Here is a 17,972-nt window from a genome sequence, read left to right on the forward strand (position 1 = left end):
TTCCTTTGATTAAAACAGTCCAAGTTTATTTGGCGCACAGTACATCACTTGGGTTCTGAGGTCAGGACTACCAACATTGTTGTGCCTGCAAGAACCTGTCAATTTGGTCACCTTCAATTGCTTCTCAATATAAATATTAATTAATTGTTTAATAGTCCTACACCGCAAAGGTCACTGTATTTGTGAGGAAGGCGATAATTTCAGGTTAACAGCATGTACCTTCAAATAATTTTGCGAGTATTAATGAGCACTGTTTAAACATCAATTTATATCGTTAACCTATGTGTTTTCTAAAATCATTTTTCAGGGTTAGTGAACCTAAAGAGATATGTTTAATAAATGATGTTTTAAAAAACCTGACAGTCTTATATGAGAATTCAGGGACTACCAGGTTATGTTCCCGGCAGAGTTGACCAGCATTCTTCCAGGTCCTGTTGTCCGTTTATTCGTATTAGTCATCCTTGTTAAGCGTATTTGTTAATTATTATCATATATTGGTACAGTCAGCATAAAACAGTCAAACTGACTGCAATTTCAAAGTAGGTAGTTCATCTCTGCTTAGTATGTGAAAAATATCTTACCTGGAAAATCTGTAAAGTAACTAACATATTCACTACAATCAAACTTCCTAGGAAGACATCATTCATTTCTGGCTGGACAGCTCGAAGGAAACGATTCATCGAGTCGAAGTTGAAATGTTCAAACCTTCTGTGCCCGTATATGACTTTCCGTTCTGGAGTGATCACCAAATAACTAGGCATTCTGTAGTCCAAATGTTTTAACTTTTTATGTAAGGAATCAGAATCTTGCTTTTTAACAGTAAACATTCCAAACTTTATACGCCCAGTGAATTTGATGCTCAGAGCTGCAAGGAAAAGTGGTGGATGTAACAAAGTTGTCAGCAAGAGGACTTTGACTTCCCGAAGCGAGTTGCTGGCTGTAGTAGAATTACATGTCTCTTCCTCAAGCCATTCACATTCCAAATCATGGATACTGTCAACTGTCTTCACACGGATAGACAGCTGATCACGAACCCATTCCATGATTGGCTAAAAACAGAGAGAGAACAATGAAATTAATATCACAGAGGAAAATGGTTGGCACACTTGAGGTGTGATTGTGGGATGATGCTGTTGCTGCTGCTGCTGCTGCTGGAAATGAGGAAGGGAACTTTTTTTTACAATTGGTTTTATGTCGCACCAACACAGATAGGTCTTTTGTTGGCTATGGGATAGGAAAGGGCTAGGAGTGGGAAGGAAGTGACCATGGCCTGGTGTGAAAATGGGAAACCATGGAAAACCATCTTCAGGGCTGCAGGAGAGGAACTGAACAACTGAAGAGTAACACCCTTTGAAAACATACCTTTACTGCAGATAACCATGTCTATCTGTCCCCATCGAGTTCTTGGCTCCAATCATAATAATGATAATATGGTGTAGGGATGTGGCGCACACATCACCCCATGAAAAACCACTGCGATTAGCCATCCGAGTACCGGCAGGAAAACCGAAGCGTGAGATATGAAGGAAATACCAGCATGAACTGGACGTCAGGCTATCTCCAAGGCTCACAACCTTGGTAGTAACTTGGTCGGTGTGAAACATCGCCAGCTCCAATCAACAGTTTTTCAACGGTCAAAAACATGGTGGTAAGTTCAGCAGAAGCTACTATCCCAGGTGCTAACAAATCCACCATCATCTTTAGTGACGCATGCAGGCATTCGGATTCTGGGGAGCCTGCACCGACATGCCTGGAAGTATCAGAGACTCCAGCAAGGATCAGTCACAAACGCCAGAATTTCATTGCTACCTTTAATGTGAATTCTCTCCTAAAGATCGGCAAGCTAAAACAACTCACCAATACATTCTCCCAACTCCAAATACTAATAGCTGTGATTTGGGAGACAAGATTTACAGATGAACAAGCCTTCGAGTAACACGGTTACAGAATTCTCAAAGGTAAAGCTGGCAAATATATCATTAAATCTATCCCTCACCTAGGAACTGGATTTATAGTCAGCAGGAAGATTCTAGATTCAGTCACAGACTTCACCATCACCCAACAGTCAATTTCGACCGTCTCCTTCCTAAGCACCAATAAAGTGTGAATCGTGAATGTGCATGCACCAATAAATCAGGTGAACAAGAAAGACCAAAAGAAACAGGCAGAAAACTTGGAAATCACCAAATCCCGATCTTGGCAAGTTTCAAATAGATCACGCTGCGATCACTCGGAAAGCCCAGAAAGAGATTCAAAATGTGAAGGTTCAAAGAAATGCCGACTTTGGTTCAGATCACTATCTATCCAAAATCAATATTAAGTTGCTCCCGCAAAACAATAGGAAGAACCATCTGAGAAAGATCTTTAGATTTGATACAGAAAAACTGGAATCTAGTCAGGAGTTCACCCAGAAGCTAGAATCCATTGACCCCCAGAACTGGGAAGAATTACATAACAGCTAAGGAGACAATCTCACTAATGAAGCCACGAAAATATGCCTGGTGGAACAGTGATTGCAACGCTGTGGTAAAGCTTGGCAGAGATGAGCTCTCATAAGACCCAAACCAACTGGGCAAACTTCCTGAACGAGAGAAAACGTGCTGCGAAAAACATCCGCAGAATGAAACTTGCTGCTGACAAGGACCAGTTGGCACAGACTGAACGGGACTTTCAGAAGAGTAACACAAATCTAAGCAGGTACAACCCCCCTAAGCCTACAGTTCAGAAACTGCAATGGGAAAACAGCACACAGTGACAAAAAAAATGGCCAGATTCTGGCAGATTACTTTGAATGCCTCCTCAACTGTGAAGCTCCAAATTCCACAATCACATTCGAAGAAAATGCACAAGGTCATCATGATTCATCCCTACCTAAAAAGAAGATATCAAACAGATCAACCAGATATTGAAGAACAATAAGGCACCAGGTGAGGACTCAATAGTAGCTGAGCTGTGGAAGTATGCAGATGACAAGGCAACTGATAAACTGGCGGCCATCATCCATGAGATTTGGGAAACAGAAACACTTCCAAAAGACTGGAATTCTGCACCGATTCACCCCCTTCATAAGAAAGGCAATAAAAAGAATGTTAACAACTATCATGGTATTTCCCTCCTCTTCATTACCTACAAGATTCTTTCAAAGGCTCTTCAGACTAGGGCAGAAGGACAACTAGATCCACAACTGGGAGAATACCAAGGAGGGTCAGGAAAGGACACTCTTGTATCGAAGGGATTATGAATCTAAAATCTATCCTTTCATATCTGAAGCTCAGTAACAAGAAATTTGTGGTGACTTTTGTCACTTTCAAAACGGCTAAAGGAATATAAACAAGACTGGTGGATGTTACTCCTAATCAATACAATTTATATTTGGTAGGCAGTTATTATATAACAGTTTTGACCTTGCATGGGGCCATCCTCAACCATATTTCCATGAATATCTTAAGAACCAATTAGCATAAGAATAAAGATGTTTCTCAACATATACACTTAAAATCTTTTCAATTTGTTACATTATAGCTTGGTAAAATGGATCTATGCTTGTGATGATGACGGTTAAAATACTGTGGTTTTGTACACTTTTCAACTCTTGCAGTGTAGGTCACTTAAGATGTTGAGTTTAATGTTGACAACATATAATTTGTGTTATCCATATATCAAAAAGGTACAAAAGATAAAAATTCACAATGTGGTACAAATACATATGTAGGTATTGACAAATAATTCACATCATTGGATGGTGAGTGTCACTTCAAAAAACCACTTGATGACTAGGAGCGAATATCTTATCATCACAAGCATAGACTCATTTTACCAAGCTCTAATGTAACAAATTGACAAGATTTTAAGTGTATATATTGAGAAACATTTTTATGCTTACACAAATTAATTTTTAAGATATTCATAGTTAAATGGCTGGGGATGACTCCATGTACGGCCAAAACTAGTACCATTATATATTCGGTACCAAATATAAATTGTATTGATTAGGAGGAACATCCACCAACCTTTTTTTAAATATTTATTTACATATTATAAAGACGACAGCGCGTCGACCTCTCACCGCTTGGTTCCGTGGTTCAAATCCTGGTCACTCATGTGAGATTTGTGCTGGACAAAAGCGGAGGCAGGACAGGCTTTTCTCTGGGTACTCCGGTTTTCCCTGTCATCTTTCATACAGTAGCAACACTCTCCACTATCATTTCATTTCATCTGTCAGTCATTAATCATTGCCCAGAAGAGTGCGACAGGCTTTGACAGCCTGCACAATTCCTATCCTCGCAACAAGATAAGGACTCCATTCATTCCATCCCTGACCCAGTCACTGACTGGATAACAGGTTGTAGGTTTTCATTATCAAGACGGAACATGAAGCTTATAAATTACGGTTCATAAAGGCTTATGATTCGATGGATCAAAATATCCTAATACAAATCCTAAAGGAATTTGGCTTGGAGAATGAAACAAAAGCGATCATTCAACAGACCTTGACAGACACTATTTCCAGAGCGAAGTTCAGAGGTGGTTTCAAATGCCTTTGAAATAAAAGCAGGAGTCAGACAGGGAGATGGGCTCTCACCTCTGCTCTTCAACTGTGTTCTAGAAAAGGTCATCCATGAATGTTGCAAGGAAATGAGAAATGAAGGGGTCAACAGTGAAGTCAGACTGGGTTGCAGGAACACAAACCTTGTAACTGACTGTCTTGCTTTTGCAGATGATCTAGCAATCTTTTCTGATTCGCTACAGACAGCTACAAAACAACTCAGGCAGCTTAAGACACAGTCAGAGAGAGCAGGTCTTCAGATATTCTTTGAGAAAACTCAGTTTCTAACAAACCTAAAGCAGGCAGCAAAAGAGCTACTGTAGGTGGAACAGGGAAAAATCAAGCAGGTAGAAAAGTTTAAATATCTAGGTGATTGGATAAAACCCAATATGTCTGAGAAAGAAGCCTTCATGTAATGCACAAATAAAAGGGAAATGGCATACCATTCTAACCAAGGGTGTATACAACAAGAGATCAATATCCTTGAATGCCACGTTCAGACACTACCACTTAATCATTGGTCTGGTGTCCGACTCGTTGGCTGAATGGTCAGCGTACTGGCCTTTGGTTCAGAGGGTCCCGGGTTCGATTCCCGGCTGGGTCGGGGATTTTAACCTTCATTGGTTAATTCCATTGGCCCAGGGACTGGGTGTTTGTGCTGTCCCCAACATCCCTGCAACTCACACACCACACATAACACTATCCTCTACCACAATAACACGCAGTTACCTACACATGGCAGATGCCGCCCACCCTCATCGGAGGGTCTGCCTTACAAGGGCTGCAATCGGCTAGAAATAGCCACACGAAATTTTAAAATTGGTCTGGAGGCCCTCTATGCACCAGAGTGACTTGCATTGAACAAAAAAGGCCTTATTGAGAAACTTGAGAGCAAAGAAAGAAAGAAAGAAAGAAAGAAAGATTTTGAGGAAAATCTTGGGCCCCATTAAAGACAAAAGCAAATATAGAAGACGGCACAACTAACGAGTTCTATTTTCATGTAGCAAAAATAACCGATATGATGAGGAAGAGAAGGATTGTTTTCTATGGTCATGCGACAAGAATGAGCCCTACAAGGTCAACCAAGTAGATATTCTCCTACTTCCAACATAAGAAGACAAAAGGGGCCTAGTTCAGTGAGGTAGAAAATTATCTATGTAGGTGGTTTGAAAAGTTCTCGTAATGTACTAGAATTAAGTATCTTACATCGTTGGAACTGCTTTTATTTTTCAACACAGTCTCCCTGTAGACTAATGCATTTGGTCCAGCGATGTTCCAATGCCTTGATCCCATCTCGAAAATGAGATTCCTCCAGGCCTGCAAAATACCTCTTCTTCCCTTGTAGAAAATCTCCATCCACCGAGGAAAATTTTCATCTTGGGGAATAGATGAAAGTCTGATGGTGCCAAATCAGGCGAATAAGGTGGATGTGGCAACAATTCGTACCCCAGTTCATGAAGTTTTGCCATGGCAATAACACTTCTGTGCGGCAGAGCGTTGTCCTGATGAAAGATGACCTTTTTCCTTGTTAAACAAGGCCTTGTTTCGCATATCTTTTCCTGTAGTTGGTCTAGGAGGTAATTGTTTGGCCAGTAGGAAGATAATCTATCAGCAGAATGCCTTTTTTATCCCAGAAAACTGAGACCATGACCTTTCCGACCAAACGCACTGCCTTTGCTTTCTTTGGTGGTGGTGAATCAGCATGTTTCCACTGCTTTGACTGCTGTTTTGTCTCTGGGGTATAGTAGTGGACCCAAGTTTCATCTGTAGTCACAAACCGGCGCAAAAAATCTTGTTGGTTGCACTGAAAACGGGCCAGACTTTGTTTGGACATTTCCAATCTGGTGCGTTTATTGTCCAATGTCAAGAGCCGCGGCACCCATCTTGCGGATAATTTTTTCATACCCAATTCTTCAATTAAAATATAATATACCCATTCAGAAGACATCCCTACAGCTTCAGCAATCTCCCGCACTTTCAGTCGACGATCCCCCATGACCATTTTATGCACTTTTCCGATAAATTCTGGGGTCGTAACACTTTTAGGCCGTCCACTACGTGGATCATCATCCAAGCTCCCCCGACCAAATTTAAACTCGCTGGTCCACTTGGCGACAGCTGAAAATGAAGGAGCAGAGTCCCGCAGTGTGTTCTGAAAGTCGGCATGAATTTCCTTTGCTTTCATACCTATCTTTACAAAATATTTAATCACTGCTCGAATCTCAGTTTTTTCCATTGTTACATACCACTACGCGGGAACAACAACAAAGAGTCGTCACTACCACACTCCTGCAGCTAGAGCACTGACGCGCCACGTGTTCACTCACAAAGGATGTGTGATTATTGCGCGGGAACCTCGTTGCTCTAGCACCGACATCTAGCGGTGATTCCAAGAACTTTTCAAACCGTCCTCGTACAAGAGGTAAGCTTCACACATGATGATATCCTGAAATGCAATCCACTTAAACTTGAAGACCACAAGAGTTTCCAGGAAAAGCCGAAGCTGAAAACAGGGAAGGCAAGGACCGAAGAAGGAAAGGAACAACACCAGCAACGAATGCGAGAGTACTGGACAAATATTAAAGCTTGAGGAAGGAGAAAATGACGTGGTCCTTAGTTGGCCGAAACAACATGAAAGAATGAATGAATGAATGAATGAATAATAATAATAATAATAATAATAATAATAATAATAATAATAATAATAATAATAATAATAATAATCTGTTTAAAATGAATAATTGAAAAGCTCCTGCATCATTTTCAACAACAAACTTTTGTAGAAAGGGTGATTTAACCATTTTTGATCATATTTAAAATAAATATTCCAGTGTAATTATTTATTTCCTTCATGCGTACTTTTTTTGTGCTTGCACCCCCTTGGACTAGGCACCCTGGGCATTTGCGCAGTCTGGCCATTTAAAGCCTGGGGTCTGGTTGGAGTAAGATTTTATTAGATTGCACTGCTCTAAGCGTTACCCGAGAATCACCACGGGAGGTCGCCAAACCTCGTTTCTCATATGAAGTCCAGGCTGGGGAGTTTTCATTATAATGACTGGCTCCGTTTCCTACTTCCAGTTACAGTCAAATTTGGGAGTTCAGATTATAATGGCAGACCCCTTGCCTACTGTACTTCCATCAAAACAGAGTTGGGGAGTTTTCGTTTTAATTACAGGCCCCCATTTCCTACTACCAGTCACAATTGAGTTGGGGCGTTTTTATTATAATGGCAGACCCCCTTGCCTACTGCCAGTCACAATCGAGTTGAGGTGTATTCATTATAATGGCAGGTCCCCTTGCCTCTGCTGGTCACTCTCTACCTTGGGCATTCTCATTATAATGGCAGGGTCTCTTGCCTACAGTCAGTCAAAACTGAATTACGTAGTTGTTATTAAGGCAGACCAAGATTGTTGTGTAAGTCATAATAAATCTGGGAAGTTTTTATTCCTACTTCCAGTCACACTCAATTTGGGGAGTTTTTATAATAATGCCCCCCCCCCCCAATTTCTTACTGCCAGTCATAATTGAGTTAGGGTGTACTCCATAATTATGAGAGGTGCCCTTGCCTCTTGCTGGTCACACTTGACTTGGGAAGTTCTCCTTAAAATGGCAGGCTCCCTTGCCTATAGTCAGTCACAATTCAAAATACGTTGTCCACGGTTGTTATTAGTCGGGTTGATTTACAAAACTTTCTTTGCCCCTGTGGCTACAGAATAAGAAGCCTGTCACGAGAACTTACAAGAGAATAGGCTACGTATAACTGGCTATGGGAGAAACAATTGTTCTTGAAATGTACACCAGCAACTTTTAAGGCCTACCTCTGAGCTTTGTTTATTGTCATTGCAAAGCATAGTTTACCAGAAAACTGCAGTCGTTTGAATAGGAAACTGTAGTTGGAGGAAATGAAAGGAATTCGAGGAATGAAAACTATTTCTCCCGCACCACATCCTGTGAAGATGGTTGTTTCGATCATGTTACTATGTTAAGACTTCACTTGCAGCCTGATGCTATAACAAAGCTTGGGAGATATCACATTCTGCAGCAGTATTATAGTGCTTGAACTTTCAGACTGAAATTATGAGAGTGAAGGAGCTCCACAGGGTAGTGGACCAAGTTCTCTATCACCACACCATGGAGTCCACGGACTTATATCTCACAATCTTAGTAGGAAGTATGTCCAATAAGGAATCACTGATGCTTGCTGCAGTGTCCTTCTTAGGCATGAGAATAGCTCTCTTCTTAGGGCAATTTGGCTAGCGAGCCAGTGCCGTACATTAAGTAAGACAGGGAATAGAAAAAACAAGACCTGTCTCATTTCATGGATACAACACGGTGAGGTACCATTACACTGCCAATAGCAATTAGCTCCATGCCTAACAAATCCTATTGCAGAAAAGAAAAAGAAAATGTCAGCTATGGGAAACAGGAACTATATCAGGAGCTGTAGGTAAAAACAAAGGAAAACCTGGTAGAACAACTATAGCATTATAACCAAAATGAGTGTAAAAAGTGGAATAAAAGAAAAGATAAGAAAATGAATATGACAAATAAAAGTTATTTCAATGAACTGTATGAAGCTGTAAGATAGAATGCAAAAGCACATCTGATTGTACTGCTGTAAATGAGACAGTTGCACACAGAAGGTCGTATGTGCTTCTCTAGGTATAGAAGATAGATATGGAAAAGAAAAGGAAAATCGAGTCAGCTGTGAGTAACAAGAACTACAGTATACAGGAACTCTAGCAAAGCCTGGTAGAACAATTATAGCATTGTGACCGAGCAAGTGCCTGTGCGGTTTGGGCCATTCAGGAGATAGTGGGTTCAAAACCCGCTGTCGGTAGCCCAGAAGATGGTTCTCCATGGTTACCCATGTTCAAACCAGGTAAATGCTGGGCTTGTTCATTAAATAAAGGTACGGTCACTTCCTACCTAGCCCTTTCCTACCCCAGCATTGCCGTAAGACCTATCTGTGACAGTGTGATGTAAAGCAAATTGTAAAAAAATTACCACTGGGACCAAAATGAGTCTGAAAAGGTGGAAGTATTATGAATAAAAGACAGATAGAAAAGAACATGTGTATGATGAATAAAAGTTAGTTTAAAGATATTAAAATTAAAACCTCCACCTTTACAATACTTACAAAAAAAATTTTCTCCCACCTTAAAGCAAAGTTATTGGTACATGTTTCGCCCCTCTTGGGGACATCCTCATCCTAGCAAAGAACGAAAGTTAAATAGTAAAATTAGCATAACAAAAAAGGTGATATATACACGTCTACAGCAAATCAAATTTAGATGGTCTTAGTGTGCCATTCAACAACAAAATGGTGACGTGAAATCCATTTGAAACATGTCGTCGTTGTTCAAGTATAAAATAATCTTACATTTACTGAAACACAGGTCAAGAGAGAAAAGTCATGACGAGTACTTCAATCTTGGTTCTATGCTGCTATTCATAAAATGTGTTCCATTAATGGGTTAATGGATTATAAACATCTCATCACTGAACAAGTATAGAATCTTACAATTGTTCACACACAGGTTAAGAGGGGGAAAAAATCATGATTAGCAGTTCAGGCTTGGTTCTATGCTGCTAATCATAAAATGTGTTCCATTAGTGGTTTAATGGATAATAAACATTGTAGGGTAAAATTAGGCTGTTACCACAGGGGAAATTTTTCATGTGGTGCCGTTATAAGTTAAAAAACCGGGCTAGGGTAATATGGTTTCAATCGTGGAGTAATCTAGAATGAAAATAAGTTATAGAGAAATTGTGCAAACTTGAACAAGATCAAAAGGTAAAAAGAACATACGGCACATCTGAGTACTTAACATTCCTTGCCGGTCGTTATGTGTTTTGGCAGACAAGCCGTGTTGCAGTGTACAGATTGTTGTCTATTATTGGCTGGAGGTAACGGCCAAGGGGAAGAGGCTTGGGGCACCGCATGAAAGTTCAAGCATTATAATACTGCTGCAGAATGTGATATCTCCCAAGCTTTGTTATAGCATCAGGCTGCAAGTGAAGTCTTAACATAGTAACATGATCGAAACAACCATCTTCACAGGATGTGGCTGCGTTAACAGCCTAATTTTACCACACAATGTTTATTATCCATCAAACCATTAATGGAACACATTTTATGTTTAGCAGCATAGAACCAAGACTGAACTGTCAGTCATGATTCTTTTCTCTTAACCTGTGTGTGAACAAACGTAAGATTCTATACTTGTTCAATGATGAGATGTTTCAAATGGATTTCATGTAACCATTTTGTTGTTAAATGGCACACTAAGACCATGTAAATTTGATTTGCTGTAGACATGTACATGTATATAACACCTTTTTTGTTATGCTAATTTTATTATTTAACTTTCATTCTTCGCTAGGCTTAGGATGTCACCAAGAGGGACGAAACATGACCTATAACTTTGCTTTAAGAATAAAATTTTTTCTAAGTAAGGTGGAAGTTTCAATGATAATATAAACTATTCAAAGTTGACAATAAGGCTAAACATGTCATATATTAGTTGTAAAGAATAAAAGTTAGTTCAATGAACAGTACAAAGCTGTCTGATAGAATACAGAAGCACATCTAATCATATAGCGTAAATGAAACAGAAGCGCACACAAAAGCACATCTGATCATATTGCTGTAAATGAGAAAACTGACAGTGAGCACCGTAAAATTCTCTCACAGAATATCATCTTCTTCCTACAATCTTTCTGCATGTCTTGAGCAGTCTGCCCAAGCAGAAGTTGTAATGCTTCGACTGCCTTGTTCATGAGTCTGTCATCATCTGCTCTCAAGAACTTTGACTGGGAGCGGTGGCAGTGTGGTGCCAATATTTCGAAAACAGCTGGTTTTGGGTCCTAAACGTGGTTTTCAGTGTCCCAAAGGGACTTGTCAAGATTTGTTCCTCGAGACGTAAGGCTTGAAATGAGTTTTGTCTCATCCTTGTATAACAAATTTGATTTTCACCAATGCTATTGTGGCAAAGGGCCTACATCTAGGACAGAAGCAGAATTTTGAAAATACCTTTCTTTGCACCTCTAGGGCAAAAGATGAACCTATGTTCTTAACTTCAGCTTTCTAGGCCTTTTGCATCTGGAGATTTAAAGATCAGGGAGTGGTATTTTTGGCTTTTGGGCATAACGGTATTAATGTAAAAAAATAAAGTCTTATATTCGGATGAATATGATACATAGAGTACCAGAAAACTTATGAAACAAACAGAAGAAAGAGTTATTTATATGTATCTCTATATACTAACCGTTACCCGTGGCTTCACTCATGTGGATTTCATAATTTGATAAAAGTAATCATTCTTCGGCACTGCACTAAGACAAACTGAAAATTCTGAAAACTCTATCACATGCAACATAGAAATGTCATTGTAAGAAACAGTTCTCTCTCAAGTAAAAAAGAAAGGTGTTTATTTTTAAAGGAGATTCCAAATACCAATTTCAACATCTATAACATCTTCAATTTTTGAGATACAGGTTTCCCCATAAAAAGAATTCAACCAATTTTTCAGCCCCCTCCAGTGGATTTACCTTAAATAAAAAAATACATGTTTCTTTATTTTTAAAGGAGATTAAAAATACCAATTTTTCACGTCTGTAACATCTTCAGCTCCTCATAAAAAGAATTCAACACCTTTTTGACTTTTCACCCCCATTAAGTGGCTTTTCCAAAAAAACTACATGTTCCTTTATTTTTCAACGAGATTCCAATTACCAATTTTTCACCTCTGTAACATCTTCAGTGTTTGAGATACAAGTATCCTCATACAAAATAATTCAACACCTTTTTTTCAGTCTTTTTCTCCCCACCCCTCTCCTTAATTAGATTTTCCAAAAACAAATAAATATGCGTTCCTTTATTTTTAAAGGAAATTCCAAATACCAATTTTTACATCTGTAACATGTTCAGTTTTTTAGATACACTCATTTTAAACATTCACCCCATTTTTCACCCCCTTAAAGTGAATTTTCCAAAAAACAAAAAAATTGAATTTTTTAATTATAAAGATTTCATGTAGCAATTTTCATGCCTGTAACATCTTCAGTTTTTGAGATAGCCTACAAATATCCTCATAAAAAAAATTCAACCCATTTTTCACTTCTTTTCATCCCTGTCCAGTGGATTTTCCTAAAACAAAAAATATTCCTTTCTTTTTCAAGGAGATTCCAAATACCAATTTTTACATTTATAAACTGTTAAGTTTGTGAGATATAGATATACTCATTTGAAAAATTCACCCCTCTTTTCACCTGTTTAGCAACGGAATATCCATAAATCCTCCCGTAGTGAGTGCCTACATCGTAATATAAATACGGTACATCCCCAAAATTTTGTTTCTTTACATCCAATAGTTTTGGTTGGTCGGTCGGTCAGTCAGTCAGTCAGGACATGTTATTTTATATATAGATTAGTCAACTTTACTTTATTAATCACTTAAAATTAATTTTAAAACAATGTCATCCTTTTATGGGTCTCTTTGTTTAGCATTTTATGTATTCAGAGACCCTAGTTCTGGGAATGAGATTGATGAGTTTGAGGAGGAAATTGTGAAAAATCATGTCAATATTTCCCTCGGAAAGCGAGTTAACGTACCTGTGGACGCATCGAAGTGAATGTCCTGAGAACTACCCTATCTTTAGCTTTGGATCCTTTAGGTAGTGCCAACAATAGAAGAGGTTGGTGCCAACCTTTACTTTGACAGAGCCTGGAAAGAAACCACAAAATCACATTACAGAATGAGACTAGGTTTACTGAATGGATCATCTGCATAGGTTAATAGATTCTAGACTGATTTTGAAATCTGTCCCACTAGTCAAGAGTTTATCAAGATTTCTCAAACATTTTTTCTCCAGAGCAATAACAGTTATTTGAAAACTTGTTTTTCCATTAAATGGGGTTGACATTCTACATTATAAATGACAAACACAGTTTCCACAGGTTATTGTCTTAATGTTAAAAACAATGAAAATATTTGCATTAAAATAAAAAATTCACTGATAATGTTATACATATATTTTTCTTGTAAAACCATCATTATTTACAGGTTAAATGGGGCAAAACATGTTATTTTAGTGACAAAATACTAGCAATAAATACAGTAAATATTTACTAGATGGTAAGGATCTTTACAAGTGCAATCTTCAAACCTACAATCGTGACTAGCACATCTCCATGTTGTGCAACTACGTTTAGAGAATTGTCTTCTACAATGGAAACGTTAAAAAACTAGCATATATCACTGCTACCTAGTATCATATAACCCTAACTAAACACTCTAACACACTAGTTCAAAACATAATATTTAACATTATAACATACCTGTAACAAAATACATACAAAGAATGACATGTTTTGTTCCACAACAACATCCTCAGATTCTATCAAATATGTATAAGTATTGTTTATATTTTGCAATGATTACTGGTGATGTTATGAACAAATAATGAAAGTATTAGTCCTCTAAAGTCATTTTAGTAAGTTATGGAAATGTTTCTGTACTTAGCTGCTGTCATCTGTTACCTTCAGCAAGTGTGTTTGGAATGATGCCAGATCTTTAGCTCTGGTCTTGGTTATTAAGTAGGTGGGGGAGGAGAAGTTTTGTAGGCAATAACTCTGTTTTGTGGAGAGGGGAAGGGAAGTAGGTAGGGTGATGGGAATGCGAGTGTATTGACTCTGTACACTGGAGAGGGGAGGGGGCTGCTGCTTCTTCATCTTATAATGTATTTTTGTGTATTAGAGAGTATATATAAGTTAATGATTTTGATGGGATAAAAGTAACTAAATTAACGAGTACCTTGTAAGAAATTATTTTTATTACTAAAACTTCTTGATTGGTGAAGACACTGTGTAAATTCAGAGAATTTACTATAGATAAGAATATCCTAACCCACATTCACATATTTTTCATAGCTCCTGTGGGATTCAGTTAAGTGCTAAAGGAAAACATGTAGTCAAAAAATTAACTTAGTACATCAAAAAGGGATGAATCTTTTTAACGTGTATGGTCACTGAAGGTTGGTTTGAAAAGCTTTTTTCAGCGATGTAAATTTTAATAGCCTCTTTAATGTTCAAAGATTTACTTCTATTTTAGATGTGTACATTTTTAGATCTGTGTGTTATCTGTGAAATGGTGTGAGTTGTTTATGTGTTCTCCAAAGGCTGAAAGCTGATTGCATCTACACTAACTGCATTTTTGTATCCTTTGTATCTGGTGTGGAAATTTTGCGTTCATAAACTCCTGACCTAAAGAAATAGTCCTTTTTTGTTTAGGTTGCATTTGCTGATATGTCTTTGGAGGCCGTTGTTAATTCTAACGGCTGCTTTTAGACCTTGTTTTTGAAAATTTTCGCTATCTTGTGTGTGTTCTTGTTTACGTAGTTGAGGACAATGTATTTTTCTCTTTTATGTGTGGTTTTTATTGTGTTTCTCCTTTGTTTATTTACTAGTTTATCTACTGTGCATTGTCAAACCCTACTGCAGGCTATGCTTGGCTGAAATGTGTTCAGAAAAATTACCCTCGCACTCCTGAAAAGTTTACTCAACTATGATTATTCATATATGCACCTTCTTACCTCCAATTCGGAAATAAGAGACAGGTGGCAAGATTTAAGACTCATGAAACAAGAAGTAAATGATAAATGGGCTATTGTTAAGAAGAATAAATTAGAGTAATAACAAGAATTAATAACATACATATAATCCAGTAATATTCAAGCTAATTGGGGCTTGTTACACAACATTTTCTTATTGAAAGTAAAGAAAATAGATTGAATTTTCCACCTTTCCACTAAAGAAGAATTTCCAATAAGAACATTTTGTACAACAATTTGTAAGTCGATATGGAATAATTATGAGTTCATTACTTCTAACTAGGAATGGCACTACCACAAATTCTGTTTTAAAGTGTTAATGTAGTAAAGATTCAGTTTTCCCTTTTAGAATGCTGGGATAGAAAAGAGCACAGATTGGGAAGGAAGCATCTGTGACCTTAATTAACACAGCCTCAGCATCTTCAGAAATGCCGACAGTGGGGTTTGAACCACCATCTTCAGACTGTAAGTTTACAGCTACCTGATCCAAACTATGTAGCCAATTCACTTGGTGCTGCCTCGAATCATACAAAAAACTCCGGATACATGGAGATAAGAACAAATCAAGAGGTAATGCATGAATAAATGTTCAACAAAGGTTGAACAAAAGTACACACCCGTTGATGATATGGGCTGACATTACCAAGTTTAAAAGTAACATTAATTTAAATTTTAAAGAAATTATCCAAAGTCTTTTGTTTTAAAATAGAGCCCCATTCTTTTAGCATCAATTTCACACTTTTTAAAAGAAAAGCATAGTGCCAGTCGGCATAACTTTTGCTGCTTGGCATAATGAAATGCTGTGTCAAGCACTGACAAACCCTTGGTGTGGATCAATGCTGGGGTTATTTCTCAGAGAGGAAGTTTTAAATATGATGTATGTGCAACCTCATACTGAAAGAACTAAAAATTATTTTTTTTTTTTTGCTAGGGGCTTTACGTCGCACCGACACAGATAGGTCTTATGGCGACGATGGGATAGGATAGGCCTAGGAGTTGGAAGGAAGCGGCCGTGGCCTTAATTAAGGTACAGCCCCAGCATTTGCCTGGTGTGAAAATGGGAAACCACGGAAAACCATTTTCAGGGCTGCCGACAGTGGGATTCGAACCTACTATCTCCCGGATGCAAGCTCACAGCCGCGCGCCTCTACGAGCACGGCCAACTCGCCCGGTGAAGGAACTAAAAAAGAAGCAGCATGCAGACTCCTAAAAAATTAGCCTAACTGTACCTATCAGTTGTCGTAACGGTGTATATACACTGTAAAAGAGAAAGTACAGGTACTTGTGAGAAATGTATAAAAGGGGGCTTTAGTGTAATTTTTAAAGTTTAATTTTTGTAAGGCTGGCTGAAATCAGACCTCAAATTACTGGGCTCTACTGTAAGTCATCCGTACTATTTTATAAGTTGCAATACACAATTTGCCACAGAATTTACAAGCATATTTTTAAGTTTATCTCCATGATACCTCACTTTAATTAAAACTATTATGTATACTTTTGCAGAACAAAACAATAAAAATTCTGTCACCATCTTGTAAACTTTACAACACCTCACAAAGAATTCTCCTTTCCAGTATTCTGAGGTACTGGTTACTTTTTATCATGCCATTGACTGACATTAAGGGCACCAAACCATCGAGTATGAAATACCATCTTTTTCACGAGGTGTTTTATGGTCTCTTGTGAACGTGATGAATTTTTGAGTCATTCTTCACTTAGTGCACATACTGATTTTGGAGGTTTAACCCAATGATGCAGGATTCTACATCAAAATTTGCTTTTACGGTATTAAATGCTTTGAGTGCATATAAATAAGTGTATATATGCCAAAGGTAACTTCATATAGAGAGTGCAGAAAAACTACAGTACCAAAACCCGGGGCCGGTTTATCTTTAGCTTGGCCAGTTTGTGTTCAACCCTGTGTTATACCGAGGACAGCTGACCATCTGCTGGGAGCAGCGAGCATCCGGGCAACAGCATGAGAGGGTTGAGGAGAATGTGATTGAGGAGAGGAGTAGGGAAACTGTGTGTACTTGTTACAGTAGTTTTCACAAAAAATGTATTAATAATTCATGTGTTCTATAAGAGTGTTTCGAAGACCATCCATTAACAAGGTCTCTAAGCTCAGTGGCACATCTGACTAGTTTTAAAGACTAGATCATCATCAAGACTAAGATATGTTATTTAAGTAATATTCTATTGTATTTTAACATTTTTGTGTATCTTGGTTCCTTTTTATGACTGAAGATGCCTCGGAAGGAACAAAACTTGTACTATTAATCCATCACTGTTGTTATTCTAAATGGAATAAAATAAACATAGTATTGTAAATGTGGAATCTCCTTACAGAACCATAATACTACTCTCCATTCTGTTGGAAAGCATTTCCACTCTAACTTCCTTTTTGACATGCATATTCCTTAATGTTCTTTCTTGTCTTTCCTATCGTACTTCTTAAAAGTTTCATTTCACTGGCCTGGATTTTATTCTCGTACCTTATTAAAATATAAAATGTAAGTTCTGTTTTACAAAGATAAAGAATTGGAGTTTGTACATAGTATTAAAGTGACTATAAAAACAAGTTAAATTCAAAATATAGTCTCTTGTCTTGATAATAAAATACAGGTATAATTAGTAGATGTACTGGCAGCCTATTCTTCTTTACAAGACATATATGTAATTTGGTGCTCCTCAGATAGTTGTCAAATGTTTTAAAGTGGGGAAGTAGTTGCCTCCAATTCTGCTGTGTGTGAAGTTAATAGAGTACCGGTACTGTCAATTGGAATAGTGTCCAGGTCTCTGATGCGTAAGC

General features: G+C 38.0%; 1 protein-coding gene across 2 annotated transcripts in view; it reads right to left on the reverse strand.

The window, feature by feature from the left end:
• The window catches only part of LOC136873799 (E3 ubiquitin-protein ligase RNF103), a 151,036-nt gene that overhangs the window by 30,335 nt on the left and 102,729 nt on the right, over nt 1-17,972 (reverse strand). For both annotated transcript variants that reach the window (XM_067147045.2, XM_067147044.2), the window contains exons 4-5: nt 13,164-13,275; nt 582-1,049 (exon numbers count right to left, since the gene is read on the reverse strand). In XM_067147045.2, coding sequence (XP_067003146.1) covers nt 582-1,049; nt 13,164-13,275 — 580 coding nt within the window. The remainder of the gene's footprint in view (nt 1-581; nt 1,050-13,163; nt 13,276-17,972) is intronic.

This window comes from Anabrus simplex, chromosome 5 (genome assembly GCF_040414725.1).
Source record: "Anabrus simplex isolate iqAnaSimp1 chromosome 5, ASM4041472v1, whole genome shotgun sequence".
Classification (NCBI taxonomy): domain Eukaryota; kingdom Metazoa; phylum Arthropoda; class Insecta; order Orthoptera; family Tettigoniidae; genus Anabrus; species Anabrus simplex.